Source organism: Epinephelus lanceolatus, chromosome 20 (assembly GCF_041903045.1).
Source record: "Epinephelus lanceolatus isolate andai-2023 chromosome 20, ASM4190304v1, whole genome shotgun sequence".
Taxonomy (NCBI): Eukaryota; Metazoa; Chordata; class Actinopteri; order Perciformes; family Serranidae; genus Epinephelus; species Epinephelus lanceolatus.
In genome coordinates this window covers 13,072,353-13,092,343 of record NC_135753.1, presented here as the reverse complement: position 1 = coordinate 13,092,343, position 19,991 = coordinate 13,072,353, and the positions used below count along the sequence as shown (strand labels likewise).

Sequence of the window (19,991 nt, the reverse complement as noted above, 5' to 3'; positions counted from 1 at the left end):
CACACACACACACACACCTGAACATGCACACATTCACAGCAGACACAAACGCAGTACAAGTTTGCATTATATCTACCAGCAGAAACTTGTCATAACTCATGTAGTAAAACAACATAAATAGCAACTTTTCAAGTAAAAAGTGTGACTCATTCAACAAGCTGCTCTGTTCTGTTCTGTTAGGTAATAATGAGCATGCATGTGTATGACAGGTAAAGCAGGTGTTCACAGTACATTAAGTGAGGCACATGTACTGCTTTATGTTCCTCCTTTCATCAAAAAGCATCAGTGTGTCTTGAGTGCTCGGAACGGTGAGTCATCCGAGCAGGTCAGTATTGGCGTGTTGATCCGACTGACATCAGGAGCTCATAAGTGGTTGATTACCGTTCAGTTATATCTTCCTGTTGTCACTTCCTGTGAGACATACAAAGAGAGAGATGGCATCATGTGGAGAACAGGAAAATCTGTTATGTAATTATGGCTGTAGCCACCACTGGCACCACTGAGGTCCAGTCCTCGGTATTTTCTCCAAGGTGTATATAATAAAAGTCATGAAATGATTGCATAAGAATAACTTTACTTTCTGAACGCCAAGATTACCATTTGATGTGCGTGTGGGTGGGTGGTGAAAAACTTTACTCAGCTCGGTGGTTCTTTAATTATGCCACCAACTTGAGGAAACCTAACAGGCAGCCGAATCCATCAAGGCATGATACATGTAACTTTATAGGTTTACTGGTGGACTGCATGTAGCACATTCATCCCCAGACATCATCTGACCATTAACACCTGTGTGGCCGCGCTACATTACAGAGGACTGACTACATTTTTAGGTTCATACTTTTTGTGTTACTACCAGAAGATGTTTACATACTTTAGTGTTAAAAATATTAATTTTCCTCATACTGTCTGTGCTAAAACACCTGTATTCACCCTGTCTGAGACAGCAGCTGTTTCTTTAAGCTCCCCTCCTAAAGAGCCCAGTCAGCGTTTCTGGGTCCTCCATATCTTAGCATCTTTGCACCATCATTTCAGGTGGAGGAATGTCTGTAGCAGAGAATAGCGGCATTTTCTACCGTGAAAAATCACCATTAAAATCTTGTAAACCAAAATCTTCACAAGCAGACATGTTCCAGTGGGACTATGTTCCAAAATCAGGGAGAAATGAGCAACATCAGCAACCAAAATTACATGTTTCCCTGACATTAGCATGTAGCTGTGCAGCAGTGTAATGTGAACACTTGCAGTAGTGTGCCCAGAGCAGATGATCATATCAAGAAATCTGTTACGATCTGATGTCAGCAGTAGAAAAAGCATTGGGAACAGAGTATTTAGAACAGTCTGAAGGTTTTTGCTCACAGAGATTACTTTTACATATGTTTACCTCATTATTTAAAACCGGCCACGATCATGATTAGATTTCAACAGTGTCTGTTGTGTGAATCTCCTTATACTTGAACTCCTTATTTAAACATAAACATTAATTATCAGAGGTTTTGCGATATTGTTAGCCTGCTCTATATTTCCAGACTGTAATGTGGATTTTTAAATGCATTTAACCTGATTGTCATGTATAACTGCTTGACTGATCAGATCTCCAATGACATATTTAAAAAAAAAAAGAAAAGTGACCAAATTCAGGATGTTGCATAGGAAACTCATTTACTCAACTCTGTAAGCCCCTCAGCTCTAAAGAGTTTTTCTTTTTTTTAAAAAAAGGGGGACTATCAGAAACTGGTATATTTTTGGAAATACTATTATCTACTGTCTTGTCAAGAGTTTAATGAGAAAATTAATATGATTCTGATGACTATACAAAAACCACAGCTAAATATTTGTGCTCAGCAAATGAGGGCATTTTTCAACTGTTAAATGATTTCTACAAAGTTAAGCAGACGTAAATAGACTAAAGGAAAACAAAACTCAGTAAGTTGAAATAAATAAAATGAAAACTAATTTAAAGTTAAAGCTATAGTGCGTAACTTCTGTCGCCTCCCAGCGGATAATGCGTTATTACAACTAATAAGCCGGCAGCACTTCCATGTACACAGAGTAACACTCGCCACACACCATGTACACAGAGTAACACTTGCCAGTCGCCACATACCGTACACAGAGTAACACTTGCCTTTGTGGTAGGATCCACTTCTGAACCGTGTCTCGGCCACTTCCCCACCATGTTGCTTTCTCTTTCTACCTGCGCTCTACCTCTTGCTATGACACTCTCCGCTCTTCCTCCCCCTCCCTTCTTGCTGTGAGGAAGCATTTCCTGTGAACCAGCACGGGAATGTCGCCAGTCGACACGCAAACTAAAAATGATATATATTGAAAAATACCGCGAGATGTTAGAGGAGCCGATCGGCTTAATCAGCATTGTGTCATCTCCTCTAGTAGTGGCTTGGGTGAAACGGACATTTACGGACCTGTAGAAGTTACGCACTATAGCTTTAAATTATATCAAAAATAAAATTGAGCAATGGTGACTTGTCATTGGCATAACAGTGGTAAGAGATGCCATTTTCACAGATTATGACAGGAAATGCCTGTAAAAGGGATTAAAAGTGGTACCAAAATTGACCCCTGAGGCACACCATACCTGTTTTGTTCTACTCACTGTTTCTACCAACCTCCAGACTCTATAATTTGACAGCCACTAAAACTGACAAAGACATTTTAGAATTAAAAGAATAAAACTCCTCAGAGAAGCGTTGACAGCATGTGTGTGCTCAGACTGAGTTGTCTTATCAGTGGCAAGAACACCAAACAGACGATGCTACAAAGAGCAGATGGAGTGACATTATCATTCCTATGTGGTTGGGTTGTCAGAGAAACTCGGGAAGGTTTTTGGAACCATTACCTTTTTCGATGTGGTCCATATGTGTCCAGCATGAGCGTGCTGGCCTGTTCCAGGTTCATCTGGCAGCGCTGCAGAAGCTCTTCACACTCGGCTCTAGATCGCAGGCCCAGACGAAACAACTGCTCCACCTACAACACAGACAGAAAGAAGAAGCATGTTAGGCAGGGAGGTAGGCAAGCTGTTCAGTGTAGACTGCTACGTGTTTTATTATTGAATGATTCTCTCACCTGCACTGAGTTACATGTGTTTATTGTCCTGATATAATTCCATTTCAATGTGCACTTTTAACATCTGAGAAGTGACAGGACTTCAAAAATTCAGCTTTATCATAGTTTAAGTATACATGACCATTTGTATATCAACTACTCACACCATGATACATTGAATTCGGGAAGGAAAAGGTTTTTTTCTTGCATACCACAGTAAACGAAGAACCTAAAAATCTATTCTTGCTAAATTTAAGTCATAGGGGTCCACGTGTATAGCAAAACTATACTAAAACACCTGTTTACAAACTCCCATACAACTTGTGTGGTATAATCCAAGTCTCATTTATCCAGTCATAATACTTCCAAATGGGCCCTTTCCAATGGGGAACTGACCTTAAAGTAAAACTTATCTATGCCCTCTTCAAAGCCAGACTCCATTGACAAAAACAGTAATTTTACCTGACTGATCAGAGGAACTGCTGCTCATCTAACTCTGCCTCAAACGGCAGTTTGTTTGTGTTAATGTGTGACTTTGGTGTCTTAATAGGTTAGTTTAGATTCACCAAAGTCACACATTAAAACACAAACTACCTACTGAGGCAGTGGTAGTTCAGCAGCGATCATTTTCAGCAAGTTAAAATTACTGTTTTTGTCAATGGAGTTTGGCTTTGAAGCAAAGATAAATGTAACTTTCAGTTCAGCTCCCCATCAGACAGGGCTGTCTGTTTGGGAAGTGCTGAGCATACGTCTGGATAAATGAGTCTTGGATTATACTGCAACAGTTGTGTGAGAGTTTGTAAATGTATGTTTTCATAGTTTTGCTGTTGTTAAATGCAGATGATTATAAAGTCAATTCATTAAATTGTTTTCCATTTTTGGATTCTTTGCTCACTGTTGAGACATGCAAAAATAAAAACAGAGTTTTCTTCCAAAATACAATGGTGTGAGTAACTGATATGCAAATGGTCTTCGGGGGAGAGTAATTCTTAAAGGCGGGCTTGTGTTTCTCAGCCGTTGTCAGGTGGGGCTGTGAGCTCAGGAACAGTCTGTGTGTCAAGCTTCCTCTGATTTGTCCAGACCAGCACATTATCAGGGCCACACCACCAAAACTAATTGCATTAATATGCATTTAGTTTTGGTGGTGTGGCCCTGAATGATTATCATTGCCATTCCTGTCCGGTCTGACTTGCATAATAATTTCGTCTCCCTTGCACCACTCCCTCTATTTTCTTGTATCATCCAGTCTGATCTGCTTTTGGGGCCACTGAGGCATGGACATTGTGAATTTGAAGAATTGAGATCCCAGTCTCTTCTGGGAATTACTGCCAAAATCTACTCCTTTTCTGAGAAAAAACAAAACGTGCAAGAACCCAGAATTTGTGGGTTCTCGTGTGCATCTGTTTGTGTAAAAGAAAAACTCATAATAACACGATTTCATGGCTAATCATCCATAGTCATGTATTTAAAAATTATTTATGGTTATCACAGCTTTCCCAGTGAAGCAGTGCTGGAAAATTAAAATCACAGGAGAAACTTCTGCTCACTTTTATCTGTTAAGTTTGTAGGAAATGTTATTTTACCACCTGGTTGTAACACCTACCCAAGGGCACAACCGACGGAGTCGAGCTTTCATGGCAAACAAAGTCATATTCAATGAAAAGATGTAAATGTACCTTCAAATGATTAATGGCCTGAGGGATACTCCAGTTGTGACTCTGCAGAGCGGCCTGACACTCCTCCAGCGTGACACCGTGTACTGCTCCCTGGACCTGTCAATAATGCCATGAACTTATAAAAATGCAGGTTTAAACTTAAAGAAACTCGACTGGACGGAGGGATTTTTTTGTATCTTAAAAAATGGTATATAAAGAAAATGATTTTTAAAAAAGTTGTCTAATCTGTAAATAACTGCAAAGCCTTGAAAAAGTACAACCCCAAATCCCCCAAAAATGTGACGTTGTGTAAAAATGTGAATAAAAACCAAACCTTTTTTGACCTATGTTCAATTGAATACAGTACAAAAGACATGATATTTAATATTCAAACAATAAATATTGTTTTTTGTAAAATATATACATTTTTTCTGAATTTGATGTCTGCAGCACATTCCGAAAAAGTTGGGACAGGAGCAACAAAAGACTGAGAAAGTTGCGAAAGGCTCAAAAAACACCTGCTTGCAACATTTAGCAGGTTAACAGGTTAATTGGTAACAGATTGAGTGTTGGGTCTGAAAGGGGCTTTCTTGAAAGGCTCAGTCGTTCACAAGCAAGGATTGTCACTTTGTGAAAAACAGTGTGGGCAAACAGTCCGACAGTTTAAGAACAACCTTTCTCAATGCGCAGTTGCAAAGAATTTAGGGATTTCACCATCTACAATCCATAACATCATCAAAGACCCATAGAATCTAGAGAGACCTCTGTGTTCAAGGGCCAAGAAACTAACATGAATGGCTGTGACTTTTAACCTCTCAGACTGAATTAAAAACTGACATGGGCTCAGGAACACTTTGGAAAACCATTGCCTGTAAACGCAACTCGTCGCTGTATCTACAAAAGTTAAGCGGACTGGGATTTAACTGAAAAGGCCAATCAGGGATTTTAAATGTTGTCAAAAAGTGACATGCTATGGGTGAGATTTTTTAATTTAAATGTATATGTATAACACCATCTCATACAAAAACAGTTCTTATGCATATAAACAAGAGACATCCACGCATATATGTGCATAAAAATCAGTATGTTATATATACACATACAACCAAACACACGGCACAAATGCAGTGTGTTCATTTAAGAAAATGCTAGTGTTGGAGCGAGTCAACAGCCAGCCCCCGCTGAAAGCATTTTTAGGAGCGTTTTAGATGTACGCTTCCATTTCCACACTGACGCCCTCCCCCAAGTCTATTTTTTCTATAGTTCAGTGAAGTGTAATCTGCATAGACAGCTGTTTAAATCACACAACTAGGCTCTCAGTTTGTCTGTGTATCCGGTAAACAAACAGAAAAAAGTGCCCGAGTCCCAAACAGTCCGGCTCACTCTGGCTGGTGGGCAGTGAGGGGTCACTCCTATGTTCCCACAGTTCAATGTTCCTCAGCTCTATATGGCACATAATGGGAACCTGAAACAGCTCTGTATTTGCTTAATATGACAGTTGGTTAGGGGACTAAAATCATGACTTAACTGCAGCCCACGGATAAGAAGGAATTAATTAACAATTAACAGTTCAGGCATGAAAAAGGAGCTCACTAAGGGTTAGAAAAGGTTGCTGTGGCAAGAACATTGCCTTTGTACTGTATATGGGACACCCGCTCTACCCACTAAGCCACCAGGTGCCTCTTAATCTGACATTTTAATCTATGTATTGCTCTTCATCTGATGTGTTTATTATAGTGATACGCAGAGTAAACCAAAGCTATTTAACAGAGGGTGAAAAGACAGTGGCATGGACTCAATGGGATTGTTGTAACTGAGGAGTATAAGATTGTGGGAACAACCTTGGGGATATAGATATGCTCCCAGGGTTGTTTGGTTTTGGCTCTGCAGTTTTCAATATGGCAGCCGAGTCGCAAACTTTCTCATTTTACAGCGAAAATAAGTTTCTGAAAACATTAAAGGTAAGAAATAGCCAGTGCAATGACAGAATCTTGATTTGTATTTGATCAGCGCGGCCTAGTTTAAGAGTTTGATCAGAGTTTCACGTTACTATGGATGGCCCTCATTTGCATGAGTCAAGATTATGCAAATTTCGATACATCAAATGGTCAATCAGCCTGCCGTGCTGTATCCATCATGCGATGTAAGGGTGAATTTCCTGCTCTACATAAAAAATAAATAGGATCCGTCAACTTCACATACGTCAACGGATCCAGTGTGTCTCGGCTATCACTTGCTATGGTGGGCGGAGAATAAAATCATGGCTCAATACATAAAAACACTGTTGATTTCTTCCCTTGGAGCAGGCATAAAAAAATTTCAGTTAAAAAAATTTCTGCTGAGCCTGGTGAAGGCAGACTAGCCTGCCGCTGTCCAGTCACTTCTTTATGCACTGCAACTGACTACAGAGATGAAGGTAGAGTGTGGATTGGATGACAGCACGCTGACAGGCCACTCATGCCTCACTCTCATCTCACTTCCAGTGGGAATTCCCAGTAAGGCCAGCAGGCAAACTGTTCAATCCTTTAGGTACATAAATACTGAATGCCATCTTGTCAGACTTTGAAAGTGCTCGAGGCACATGGAGAAGATTTCCACCTTGTGACTGGAGAGATGTGCAGGGGTTATACACTGACAGCTTGTCTGAGATGTACTGTAGAGACAGAGCAGCATGTGCTCTGTAGCCGAAAGGATGGTTTTAAATTGTATTCTGAAAACAGGGTTCCCAGTGAAGGTTTCGGAGCACTGGAGTCATACAGCCAGATTTTTTTGTCCTGGTAAGGACTTGTGCAGCTCTGGATAAATTGTAATCTATGGATTGACACATTCACAGAAAAAATACCAAAATCCAGATCTATCTGACTCAGCTGAGGGAGAAAAAAAAGATACTGTGCACTTTATTTCTCTTTCTCTTACCTGTGTGACGCTCTGCTCGTGTTGCATGATGGGAGCTGCAGGTCCTCCATTGTTGTTGTTGTAGGAGGAGTTTGGTTTGGCTCCACCGGGATGCTGAATCATGGGTTTGACTGCCGCCATATTGGCTGCTCCGTATCTGATTCAAAATATGGTGACAGTTTTCATAATTAGGTATGAATAAATAGATAACAATGTGTGGCTGCACTTTAATTTATACTCTGAATCAAAGCGTGTATGACATGATAATGAGTCTGAAAAATATCCAAATATATCCACAACTATTACACATATTCCGACATATTAATTTACTGGCAAAGTTAATCTGCTAGTAAAGACAACAGCTACTAAATGCACCTTAAAGCAGTGGTTCCAAACTGGTCCAGCAACAGGGTCCAGGTTTCTCGTCATTAGTCATTAGATCTGTGCCAGTATAAAAGTACTTTAAAATGAAGTGAACCACGACCCACCAGTTGGGAACCACTGCCTTAGAGAGTGATTATTTTGTCAACTGTAAAGTATGAACTTTAAAACTATTAAAATTCGTTCTCTTGGTGAAAAGGATTCAAAACTGTTTTTAAAATGGCTGCAAATGACAATATATATTATAAGTAAATAAGAATCAGACTTAAGTGGACTATAATATCAGTATTGAATTTTTAAAAAAACAATTTCACGCAAAGACTGCAAAAGAAAAGAGTTAAGATTTGTATCAAACGACTTCAAACGTCACAATTTGAGTCCAGTCTTTTACATTGTAGCTACAAAATAAAAATATTTTTAATCATTATCTATCAAAGTGAGGACAATAGTTGGCTTTCTGCACAGAATTAAGAACTGTTTTCCTTTTGTACATAGAAAAAGAATTGTAGAATTTTTTTGTTTTGGATTATGGGAATGTTATGTACGGAAAAGCTGCTGCGTCTACACTGAGATGACTGGATGCTGTCTACCACTCAGCCCTAAGTTTCTTAACAGGTGATTCCTACAGCACCCATCACTGCCACCTTAACTAAAAGCTTGGTTGGCCATATGTGGCTGTGAGGCAGGAACAGCATTGGTATTTGTTCAGTTACAAAGCTTTAATGCAGATGCTTCCGGCCTATATTTCATTCCTTTTAATGCTGACCTCACATACTCTTGGTGCTCTTTCACAGAATAGGTTGTTGCTTCACATCCCCTTAATCAGAACTGAACCAGGAAGGGTGTCATTCTCTTACAGTGCACTTTATACATGGAGTAATCTGCAAAAAACCTTAAACTTGGACACTGTGCCACCCTTAAAATGCCTTGTTTCTGATCTTGTTTCAATTGAGAGTAAATGCTTTTAACTCTACATCTACATTATCACGCTGTATTTCTACTTGAAGCGATCATTTATTGCTATTGTTGTTGTGTATGATTTCATATCTGTTTTAATTGATATGCACGATGGTTCTCTGTTTGCTTATTGATTGTTTTTTATGTCTTTGTTCATGCTCAGCATCACTGAAAAACGAAGGTCTCCCTCATTCGATTTCCCGAGTCTTAAAGGTTTTGATGAATGAATGAATTCATTTGTTTGTTTTTCCCTCATTGTTGCATTTCTGTTTTATTATTTTTGTTTTTCATCTATTTTTCTCTTTAATGTGCAAAAACCTGTTGTGAATTGTGTAATTTCATTGTGAGGATCAAAAGGAGAGTTGGACCTGTTGGAATCAAAATAAACCACATAACTATCTCCCCTGCAGACTGAAGACAGAAAACTAATGCACCAAAAACATCTTAAAGAGGCGACGTCACTGTCTGCAAAACAAATTAAATAATGGGTCTGGATTGAACCTTCTTTTTGTTGCCTGAGTGAACAACACTTCACATGGAGACAAACCCAGCTCAGTCAGGCTGTCAGTCACACAGCACTTTCTCACTCTGTATCGAGTGTCGGCTGCTCTCTCTGGGTGTTACATGAGCTTTCATTTCAAAACTGTGGTATTACATCAACATTGTTTGGTGTTGTCAGTATTTTAGGAACAATGAGAGTGAGCTGGAAAAGCTGTTTTATTGTATGACATGCAAGAAACTGCTAACAAAACAATGTTTCATCTTGACTTAGACTGACTGATGCCAGTGGACGTATTCTAATGTGGCGAGTACTTCAAGGCTGTCTTTGTTTCAAGGCCTGTAATCACTGTCTCTATGAGACAGAAGTTATACTTAGAAACAAGGAAAACTATGGTTAGACAGTAAAGGAAAACTTAAGGGATTTTTCAAATTATGACTTAATATCATTAAAGGACAATTCACCCCCCATATGACCAATTATGTCACTATAAGATGTCAATTACACATCCTGTTTCACGTTGAATCGTGACAAAAACTCTGTTTTAGTGGCCTCCTGTGAAAAAAGAATCCACAAATTATATCAAAATATCCATTTACAAACTCTCACACAACTCATGCAGTATAATATAGTCTCATTTATCCAGTTGTATGCTCAGTACTTCTCAAACAGCCAGCCCTTTCCAACAGGAAACTGAATGGAAAGTGAAACATCTCCATGCTCTCATCTTAGCCAGACTACATTGACAAAAACAGTAATTTTACCTCTCTGAACACAGGAGCTGCTGGTCTAAGACTGCCTCAATCAGTTAGTTTGTTTGTGTTATTGTGTGTTTTAAAGCGTTAGCTTGTCTTAAGCAAAGTTGCACAATAACACAAACAAACTGCAAATAGAGGCAGCATTAGATCAGCAGCTCCTGTGTTCAGTGAGGTAAAATTACTGTTTTTTCTAAATGGAGTCTGGCTTTGAAAAAGGCACAGATAGGTTTTACTTTCTGTAAAACATTAATGAAAAGACTAGTCCATATTAAACACCCAGTCTCTTTTACTAGCCTGGTGTGGCTACATATTTTGACAAATAAAGGCCTGTCTCAATTAGACGCCTGGTCTGGTTGCCAAGCAGTTCAATTTTTTATAAAAGTTCTTAGGATGTATAAAAGTGGGATGTTGGCTACCTTAAATATGTGTCCCTTCCTTGATAACCCTGTAAGTTGTCCATATTCCTTAAGTCTGTAAGGGTCCTCAAAGATCAAAAGGGTTTTTCATTAAAATTAATCTAAGTTGTGAGTACTGCTTTAACAGGATAAAGTGGTGTTGTGTCGATATGAAGAGTGCCCTAATCCTCTCTCTGTGATGTGCTGTCTGTTGGAGCTAGATCAAATGAATGATTGATTTTTTTCATAAATTATCTGAAGCCAAATTTTTAAACAAGTGATATTTATACTTGTTTAAATAAATACTTTGATTTGATAATTTTGTGTGAAAGAAATTAAAGGCCTGTCCCAAATATAGGCCCGTTGATATTAGTGATTTAAGCAAATAATAGCCTGGGCTTTTAATTTAAGTTTTACAGTAGGTTTTAGCATAAATGCATGTGTTTACAAAGTACTGAGCATACGACTGGATAAATGAGACTTGGATTAAACTGCACAAATTATGTAAGAGTTTGTAAACAGATGTTTTGATATAGTTTTGCTGATGTTAAACATGGACTCCTATGACTGATCACGATTTTTTTTGTCATTTTTGGATTCTCTGTTCACCATAGGCATGCTTCACAAATTCAACGTAACACAGGGTGAGTAACTGATATACAAATGGTTATCTGGGGGATGAAGTATTCCTTTAAAGTAGTCATGCTACCTTCGCACATACAACTCCATTGTAGGGATTTAGGAAATGTGACATCCTGCAGATCAACTTGTAAAGGGTCAAACAGAATGGGTCTCCAAATAAACACAGTGTTTGATATCAGAAACACACCTTTCTAGAAAAGCTGGTCGCTCTGGCAGCGGTGCGGGAGCGGAGCTTGGGGTGCTGTCAATCAGTGAGGAAAGGGTACGCCCCTCACGAAAGGCGAGAGGATCCAGTAAGGAGCTGGATGCGTAGGATGAACCATGAGCTGAGAGCTGGGAGGACTGTGATGTGGCTTGAGCCGGGGAGGACAAAGATGTCGAGTTGGAGGACAGAAGGGGGCCCAGAAGTCCAGACGCTCGGCGTGGGGAGACAGAGAGCGGAGGAGGAGGCAGGACAACAGGGTAGGAGGATAGCGGCGGCACCAGTGGAAGGGGAGAGGAGGAGCGGGAGCCCGGCTGAGAGAAGGCGTGGTCTCTGGGTGGGATCTGAGGAGGTGTGTCGTCCTCATCGCCCAAGGAGATGGAGCTGGAGCGGGCCTGTGGGTGGGTGGTGCGGGTGGAGAGGTTGCGCTTGGAGGGACGCAGTGGGGGGACGGGGCTGCGAGGAGGCAGCACCGGCCGGTCCTCGAAGCAGCAGGGGAAGGAGGAGGTAGAGGTGGAGGAGGGGGAGGGTGGAGGCAGGAGGATCTGTCTGTGGGGGCCCAGCGGAGCCAGGGGTATAGGGAGCGGGGAGGATGGGAGGGAGCGGCCTGTTGCCATGGGAACCTGCAGCTTCACCATCACCTGCACCCACAAAGACAGACAGAAATATCAACATGTGTCTGTTTGTGAGAAGGAAGAAAAATCTGATAAACGGAAACTACACGTTCATCACTTTCTTTACCTCTCTCTGTAGTTCTTGGAAGAGGTCAGCTGACTGCGACTCGCTCCTGCCCGCCATAGCGCTGCTGGGCGTGGTTACAGCCTCTTCAGTGAATCCCTTGTTGATAGATCGCACCTCCAGGTCCTCTGATTGGTCCTCGAGCTCCGGTGCAACCTCATCGTAAGATGGCTGAGGGAGAGGCCAGTCCAGGATGGATGGGGTGTCCTGTGGGGGAGAATGATGGAAGTTTGAGAAGCCCCTACAAGCCCTGTTGAGGGTTGAGGAGGGGCTCGACCCTTTTCCAACTGACACTGGGCAAGAGGTGGGGTACACCTTGGACATTCACACCATTCACACCTAGACTACAGCTCACATTTACACTTAAAGGCAATGTAGAGTCACCAATTAACCTGCATGTCTTCGGATTGTGGGAGGAAGCCAGAGTACCTAGAGAAAACTCATGCGGACACAAGGAGAACATACAGGCTCTGCACAGAGGGGTTCCCCCACCCCGGGTTCGTACCCCCCACCCTGGTTTGAACCTGGAAACCTCTTGCTGTGAGGCGACAATACTTAACACTGTACCACTGTGACGCATATGGATGATACTGCAAATTCTAAAACATGGATACTTCACACTTATCGTCAGTCGGGCAGCACATAAGATCAAAAATAACCACAGATTCAAGGTGGGTACCCAAGATTAATTCCATTAATTCATTATCTGACATTATGTGTCCCTTTGCGTCTAGGTTATGGGGATGAATGTTGGCCAGTAAACTGTCTTTCAGAACATTATGATGTCACAGCGAAGGTAACCCTTGAGCTTGCTTGTCATTACTTTGTCCATTTGTGTGAAATTTTGTCACAATTCGTGTATGAATTCCTGGCCAACAAAAGTTAGTTGTGCAAGAACTGAGGAAATTCCCACAGGGCATTTTGAAGATATATATACTGTATGTACGAATGAACAGAAAGACAACTCAAAACCATTATGCCTCCAGCTTTGTCATCATAATAACTTGATTCATATGCTTAAATAACGACACAGTTTTCTTACATAACATAAGCCCTAGACCTTTTGCAGCTAAACAAAATATGTGAGTGAGTTGAAGGCTTATTTTGAATGTGATAATGGCAATTTATGCACTAATAACTTTAAAAAAAAATCTTGCTAGGAACATTTCATATTCATAAAGATTAATTTCTTAATTCAACCCAAACTGGATGAACGAGATCCATGTCAGTAGCTAAAGTCTATTCACAGATGTTTGGTCACATAAATGATCCTTGTTTTTATTTTATTCTTTCAATTATTTTTTTTTCTTTCTTGCCAATTGATCTGGCATGACTAATTGTTTGTACTTTTATAAGAGTTGAGTGATCGGGTTGGTCCAGTTCATGTCTGTTCATGTTTTCAGACAACTGAGTACATTCCAGGACACCACCGCCAACATCACCAGTGACATCAGTGAATTCACAGTCTGTTACAGTGAAATCATTCTATAACCAGAAACCATGAATTACCAGAACCATCTGGAAACATGGAGAATTATAAAGTAACAGCTAACATTATATGAAGAGGCAAAATAAAATAGACAAGATTACAATGCACAGGTCGCATCAGTCTGCGCTGAGGTGCTGGACCAACCTTGCCACCCATAACAGCAAAAGTGCTCTACCAAAATATCTGTCCTCTACTATTACACACAATCATAATACAGTGCCACTAAGATATAGAATGCATCTCCATATTTTTATGTTGTAAACATTGTAAACAACATTTGAAAACTTCAAAGCATTTAGCTACAGCTTAGTGGAGATGATCAAAAGGAAGACAAGAGGAGACACTACTGTGGAAAGTAAACCCGTAAGCATTAATGTACACATGATCAATCAATGAGCACAGATCCATCACACTGCACCCGCCTTGGGCTCATCCAGGGACAAAAGATGATTCAAGCCATTTCGTAGCCAAAGGCTAGACAGCTTCTTCTGAGGACATGGATGTGTGATAAGACAGTCTGAGATGGTGTTTGGTCTTTGACGGGATTTGAATAATGTGGATTGCTGGGGCACAATTGCTTTCTGTGTGTGCTGGCGTGGGACAGGAGAAAGATAGCTAAATGCACTAGATGCAATAGAAAATCATGTGTGAAAATTTAAAACCACCCGCTGTCCTATGACTGCGGATCATTTGAAGAAATTTGTAAAAATAAATACTTTTGCGAAAGCGTGTCCTGCTGCAGAACATACACGTCATCCTTCCTATCAACCTCAGCTGGATAAATGATTCAAAACTGAGAACAGCTGTGAAAAAAAGGAATCAAGTGACCAACAGGGATGACCAAGCTAACACTACAGCTAGCATACCAATCTGCTAGCATGTCTGCTACCAGCTACTGTCACAATGCTATTTTATATAGTGCACACAATGTTGTATTATGTGGAAGTATTTCAGCAGGAATATGTACTAGAAAAAGAAAAGACGTTTTCTGTCTGTCTTTTACGCACATTAGCATCAAGCTAATACTTTGGCATTATCAAATTTAATAATCTAGGAAAGAGGTCTGTGCATACAGAAAACAATAAGTAGGGATTTTTGAATCAAATTTTTCGCCTCAGATCCCGATCCGAGTCATTTACTATTGAATATCTGCCGATACCGAGCCAGATGCCAATTTTCCTACGTAACACAGCTGCACAGTGCACACTTTAAGTGCTTTTAAATGGCTAAAATCAATCCGATGTATAGCCTTTGCTTGACAATTTAATAGCTCTGCAATGCAGAGCTACAGTGAGCTACAGTGAGGCTAAAAACAGAGTTCATATGACGTTTTTCCAAACAACTTTTTATGTCGGGGCTGCAGCACACTTGGATCACTACGGATGAGCAGTATGGAGATACTTTGTGGATTCAATTTTGTGTTTTTGGACGTTAGTCTGGGGCGCTGTATGCCATTAGGTGTGCTAGCCGCTCTCCCCGCCGATCTCCGCACGGGATGTGAGCACTCTAAAACTTCACCAGGGCCTCCATTGGCATATGGGTGAGTAGATAATGGCTGAATTTTCATTTTTGGGTGCACTATCCCTTTAACCCTATTTATTGTCTATTTCTGGACATTTTTAAGGACACTGAACCCCACTAGTGGATACATCTTAAATTGCACTTGTATGCTGTCTACTCTTGTTTTGTGTATGCACTCATGTTTTTACACAAATGACATGGATGTATGAAGTTATTTTGATACATCCAGCTGCTTATTCTGTATTTATAATCTAATTTTTGCTATTACTGTTCTTATACCTGCACTATACAGCATATTGTGCCCACTGCACATGTTAATGCTGTTGGTACTCTATACATCATAGCATATTCCACCTCAGAAGTTCCCAACTGGTCCAGCCACAGGGTCCAGATGTCTCTTTAGTCATTAGTTCAAGGTCTACACAGTTTAATACACTCAGCGTCATACTTGTGTTTGGCCATGTCCTAGTTTGCTGCCTCTGTTAAGTAGCCGTCCGTTAGTCACTTAAGCCCAGTTCAGACCAAAGATTCACGACGAGACGAGTTGAAACGTGCAACTACTTGCAATGCGCAGTTCTGCAATGTTCTTAAAACCTGACGGTTCACACCAATGCAACTAGATGAGATGGTATATCATCTCTATGCAACAACTCTCTGTACCTCCGCTCTGTTTGCAGCTTTTCAGGTTTATTTTGTGGCTGAATATAATTAGTGACATCTATACATATAATGAGGATAGTGATAGTGAGATGCTGGCTACAAGTGCATTTGTAGTAGGGATGAAACAGCGGAAAACATAAGCTAAACGAGCATCAGATGGACTGTGTTCATAATAAATACACCACCATAATATAAGTTAGCAGCGCTAATTAGTTAGTCAGTGAGAATGTGTGTGTGTGTGTGTCCGGCACTTGCGCAGGCGCACGTGAGGAAGTTGTTTTAACTGCTTACATATGCCCATCTATCATCATTATCACATAAGTAGCCTTTACTCTTCTTTAGTTTTAAATGGTATAGCCACTCTCACTCTCTAACTCTACCTTCAGTGTGTCCTCATCCGGCTGCCGTGTCTCAGTGAGCGGTGAGGGCGTGGTCGAGCTGAAGCTGTCGTCAGTGAAGTCAATGAGTGACACCTCGCTTTTGGCCGAGCGCACACCGGACCCCTCCCACGGTCGCAGCTTCAGCCCCAGCGACACTCCCAGCCTCTTCAGCCCTGACGAGGCGCTGGTGTCGTCATCGTCGTCGTAATCGTCCATCACAGAGTCGTAGAACGGCTCTGGACACACACACAGGCAAACACCAGAGTGAGAAAGCAACAGAGGTGTATATTCTAAGGACAGATGGCGTATAGACAGAACAGGGGAAGAAGAAGCACTTACTCTTCAGCAGAATGGCAGGTTGGGGTGGACGAGGCGGTGGTTGCTCTGATGAAGAAAGTTTTAGACATTAATCAAAGTGAACACATGTGCAAAAAGACATGTGGAGTATATGCAGTGGTGGAAGAAGTTTTCAAATCCTTTAATTAAGTAAAGGTACAAATACCAGACAGTGAAACTACTCCACTAAAAGTTATGTAAAAATCCTGCAATCCAAGAAGGTTTTTAAATTAATCTTAAGAAGTAGGAGAATTTTCTCAACATATAAAGGGAAACTTCCAGGAACACCTCACATCCTTCAGTTTATCACAAATACTCATAATCATAATCACCAAATTCAAAGATACACAGTTTTCACTGGACAGGTAGAGGAATAAAAAGTACATTTTGAAGGGATAGTTCGTACCATTTAATGTGGGGTTGTATGAGGTACTTAAGGTCCCATCTAAAATATGTTTTGCTGCTGCCCCCGTCCAAAACAGTACATTGCTTAGCTTCCACAGCAGTACTCCTGTATGGGGGCATGCCACTTATCATCAACAGTATACAATATACTGATTATGAATAACTACCTCATACAACCTCACTTCAAAAAATCCGAACTGCACCTTTAACTAGAATACCCGAGTAAGTGTACTTCCACCACTGAGTGTATGTATTTAAATGTTCGGACAAACTTACTCTTGGAACGGTTGGGGAGTTTGGTCGGTCTTGCAGTGCCCGAGTCCATCCCTAGCACATCAGGAGGGTCCATGGGGTTCCCCAAATACAGACTGAAAGAACGCAGACAAGTCAGTCAGATTTAGTGACAGTAAGTTGTAGCTATTAAGTCATTTAGCATTAGTTTGTATGAAGAATATGTTTAGATAAAGTCTACAAAATGGGCCAGGTAACAGCTGAATGTATCATTTCTTTACCAGCTCAACAAGTACATCTGTGAACTGATGCACTGCTGCACTCTAGTGGACAGGGATGGAAGTACAGGTAGCCATACCACTGTAAAATACTTGATGACAAGTTTTCAAGCTCTTGAGTATAAAATACAAAAGTACTGGCTCCAAAATATACAGTAAAGACCTCATTATGCAGAATCAATGGAATATAAATATGTATAAGCATCACTTAATGTTGGTTTTGGTAATTCTAATTTTACGTTTAATTTCTCTTGTATAGTTTTTATTTCTATTTTATATACTTTATATACTTATTTATGTACTTATTTCTGTCCTTATGCTGACACAACACCTGAAACTCATTTCACATTGTATAAATAAAGCTAAACTGAATTGGTGAGAATTATTGACCTGTCTATGCGGTCTGCGTGTCCCCAGCTCCTGTGAGGGTCTGTGTCTCCGTGTCCAGTGTGGATGAAAGAGTGTTTGAGGGGCCGGCTGATGTCCTGGGCAGATAGACCGGCGACAGACGTCACCACGTGTCGAGGAAACTGACCGACACGCAGCGTCCCCCTGTTCTGACCTCGCCACCAGTAGTGCTCTGCCCTGAAAACACATACAGAGATTTACAAACACAAAGGACCTACCCTCTACTCTGTTTATCATGTGACATGCTCTTCTGATTTGAATTATCTGTGTCCTGATATTCAGCATAACTAAACAATAATGGGACTTTCCTGAGTGCAAGAAACTGTTTCTGTCACATTAATATACTTATATAAATCAAATAATATTGCGTTAACTTGTTAACATCACCAGATGCCACAGTATTTATGTAATGAGCCGGTAACAGGACAGTAATTGCAGTAATTTCCCCCAATGCAAGGAATCCAGCGTCAACAAAAGATTCATTTGTTGTCTCGTAGGAGCGACCATCATTTTGCCCTGACACACACAGGCATGACTGTCATGCTAGTAATCCTGTTAAGATACTGCTTTGTGATTAAACACCATTTTTCGAGGGAACCTGCATGTGACAAACTGACCTTCCTTCTATGATGGTGATGACATCATTCATTTTAATCTGCAGCTTGTCTTCCTCCTCAAAGTCCTGCAGCGCTCTCATGTCTGTCGGCATGGTCTGCAGAACACATACACACTTAAGAGTTGGAGCAAAAAGCCACAATGACTTATCACTGCCATCGGTGGGATCATAGAGGCAAACACTTCAGGACATTTTGTGTAATAGTGATGTATTTGTTTCCATTTGCTTCCTCTTCATTGTCCTTTATTTGCCTGTTGCATCACCCTGGTGACTACTTTTGGAGCTATTACAACACATTTGTGTTTAAATAATGATACACACCTCTCTGCTTCCACCAGTACGTTACCAGAAAAAATATCATCCCCTAAAGGTTGTTGTGTGTTGTCATGTAACTGATTATACGCTACCTTATAGAAAGGTCATGTGGGTTATAATGTCCAGTGTGTTTCCATTCATATACCTACAACCTATCCCTTTCTGCTTCTGCATTCTAAGACTGCCTAAAAGTAGCGGGAATAAGAGTTTTTTCCTTGTCACGGTGATCAACATGTAAGGATGATGTTAGTGTGTTGGGTGTTTCCATTCACATTTCCTACGACTGCAGAGCTTAAACGCCGGCACACAGTCCTGTTCTTATGCATAACTCTCTGTCTGGTGCTGCTGTAGCTGAAAGGCACACCTGTAACTGTGTTTCATCTCATAGGCCCACAAATATTTATCTATTCCTCATAATTATCCCTCTGTCTGACCCTCCCTGTGTCCAAGGCCATTTATTTTGAAGGGTCTAGGCTATTTGATTGTTCTATATCATCAGGCTATCATTAATATAAGCAGGGGATTTTAATACAAAGAGGTAACCACTGTATGCTCATTTTGTGAGCTCATTTTGGTGAAAGTAACACAAAATTAATGTAATTAGTAAGTTATTACTCACCACAGAGAGTAATTTTGTAAAGTGTAGTGTAAAAATTAATCCCTAATCCAGTAAACGTGATATACTGCATAAGTTGATCAAGAAACAAAGCCATATAACCATCATATAACCATGTTTCATACAAAACTGAGTGAGATGCATCTGTATGTGTTAAAACACTGTCATATATAACAAAGTATTCCTAATATGAGTTCACATTGTATCCATACGCTATAGAACACACACTCAAAGATAACCTATCGTGCTCTGTATAATGATAACAAACATATACTCAAAACATACACTCAAATGCTTGTATTACCTGATGCACATTAAAGGATTATATTGCATGAAGGCATAAGGGACTTAAAGAAATAGTCCCTGAGTTCCATATGTTTTTTAAAAAATAGTGCAAACCTGAGTTCCAACCTAATGGTGGGAGAGTCTGGGGATTTACAGGCCGGGGGGGGGATACACCATTAAAACATGCCTGGGCATGTTCGGGCATGTCTGGACAAAGGCAAAAAGGCCGGCCACCAATAGGTTTGGGCTTGGGTAGGAAGGGCTAAAGA

The 19,991-nt window shown here is 40.6% G+C and overlaps 1 protein-coding gene across 2 annotated transcripts in view; it reads right to left on the bottom strand.

Annotated features, from left to right (window-relative positions):
- Positions 1-272: 272 nt before the first annotated feature.
- tnk2a (tyrosine kinase, non-receptor, 2a) overlaps positions 273-19,991 on the bottom strand; it is a 34,870-nt gene continuing 15,151 nt past the window's right edge. For both annotated transcript variants that reach the window (XM_033639257.2, XM_033639256.2), the window contains 11 exons: positions 18,508-18,602; positions 17,873-18,067; positions 17,250-17,341; positions 16,572-16,616; positions 16,233-16,468; positions 12,186-12,389; positions 11,430-12,085; positions 7,632-7,767; positions 4,737-4,832; positions 2,855-2,982; positions 273-411 (listed from right to left, as the gene is read on the bottom strand). In XM_033639257.2, the coding sequence (XP_033495148.2) occupies positions 405-411; positions 2,855-2,982; positions 4,737-4,832; positions 7,632-7,767; positions 11,430-12,085; positions 12,186-12,389; positions 16,233-16,468; positions 16,572-16,616; positions 17,250-17,341; positions 17,873-18,067; positions 18,508-18,602 (1,890 nt within the window). In that variant the 3' untranslated portion in view covers positions 273-404. The remainder of the gene's footprint in view (positions 412-2,854; positions 2,983-4,736; positions 4,833-7,631; positions 7,768-11,429; positions 12,086-12,185; positions 12,390-16,232; positions 16,469-16,571; positions 16,617-17,249; positions 17,342-17,872; positions 18,068-18,507; positions 18,603-19,991) is intronic.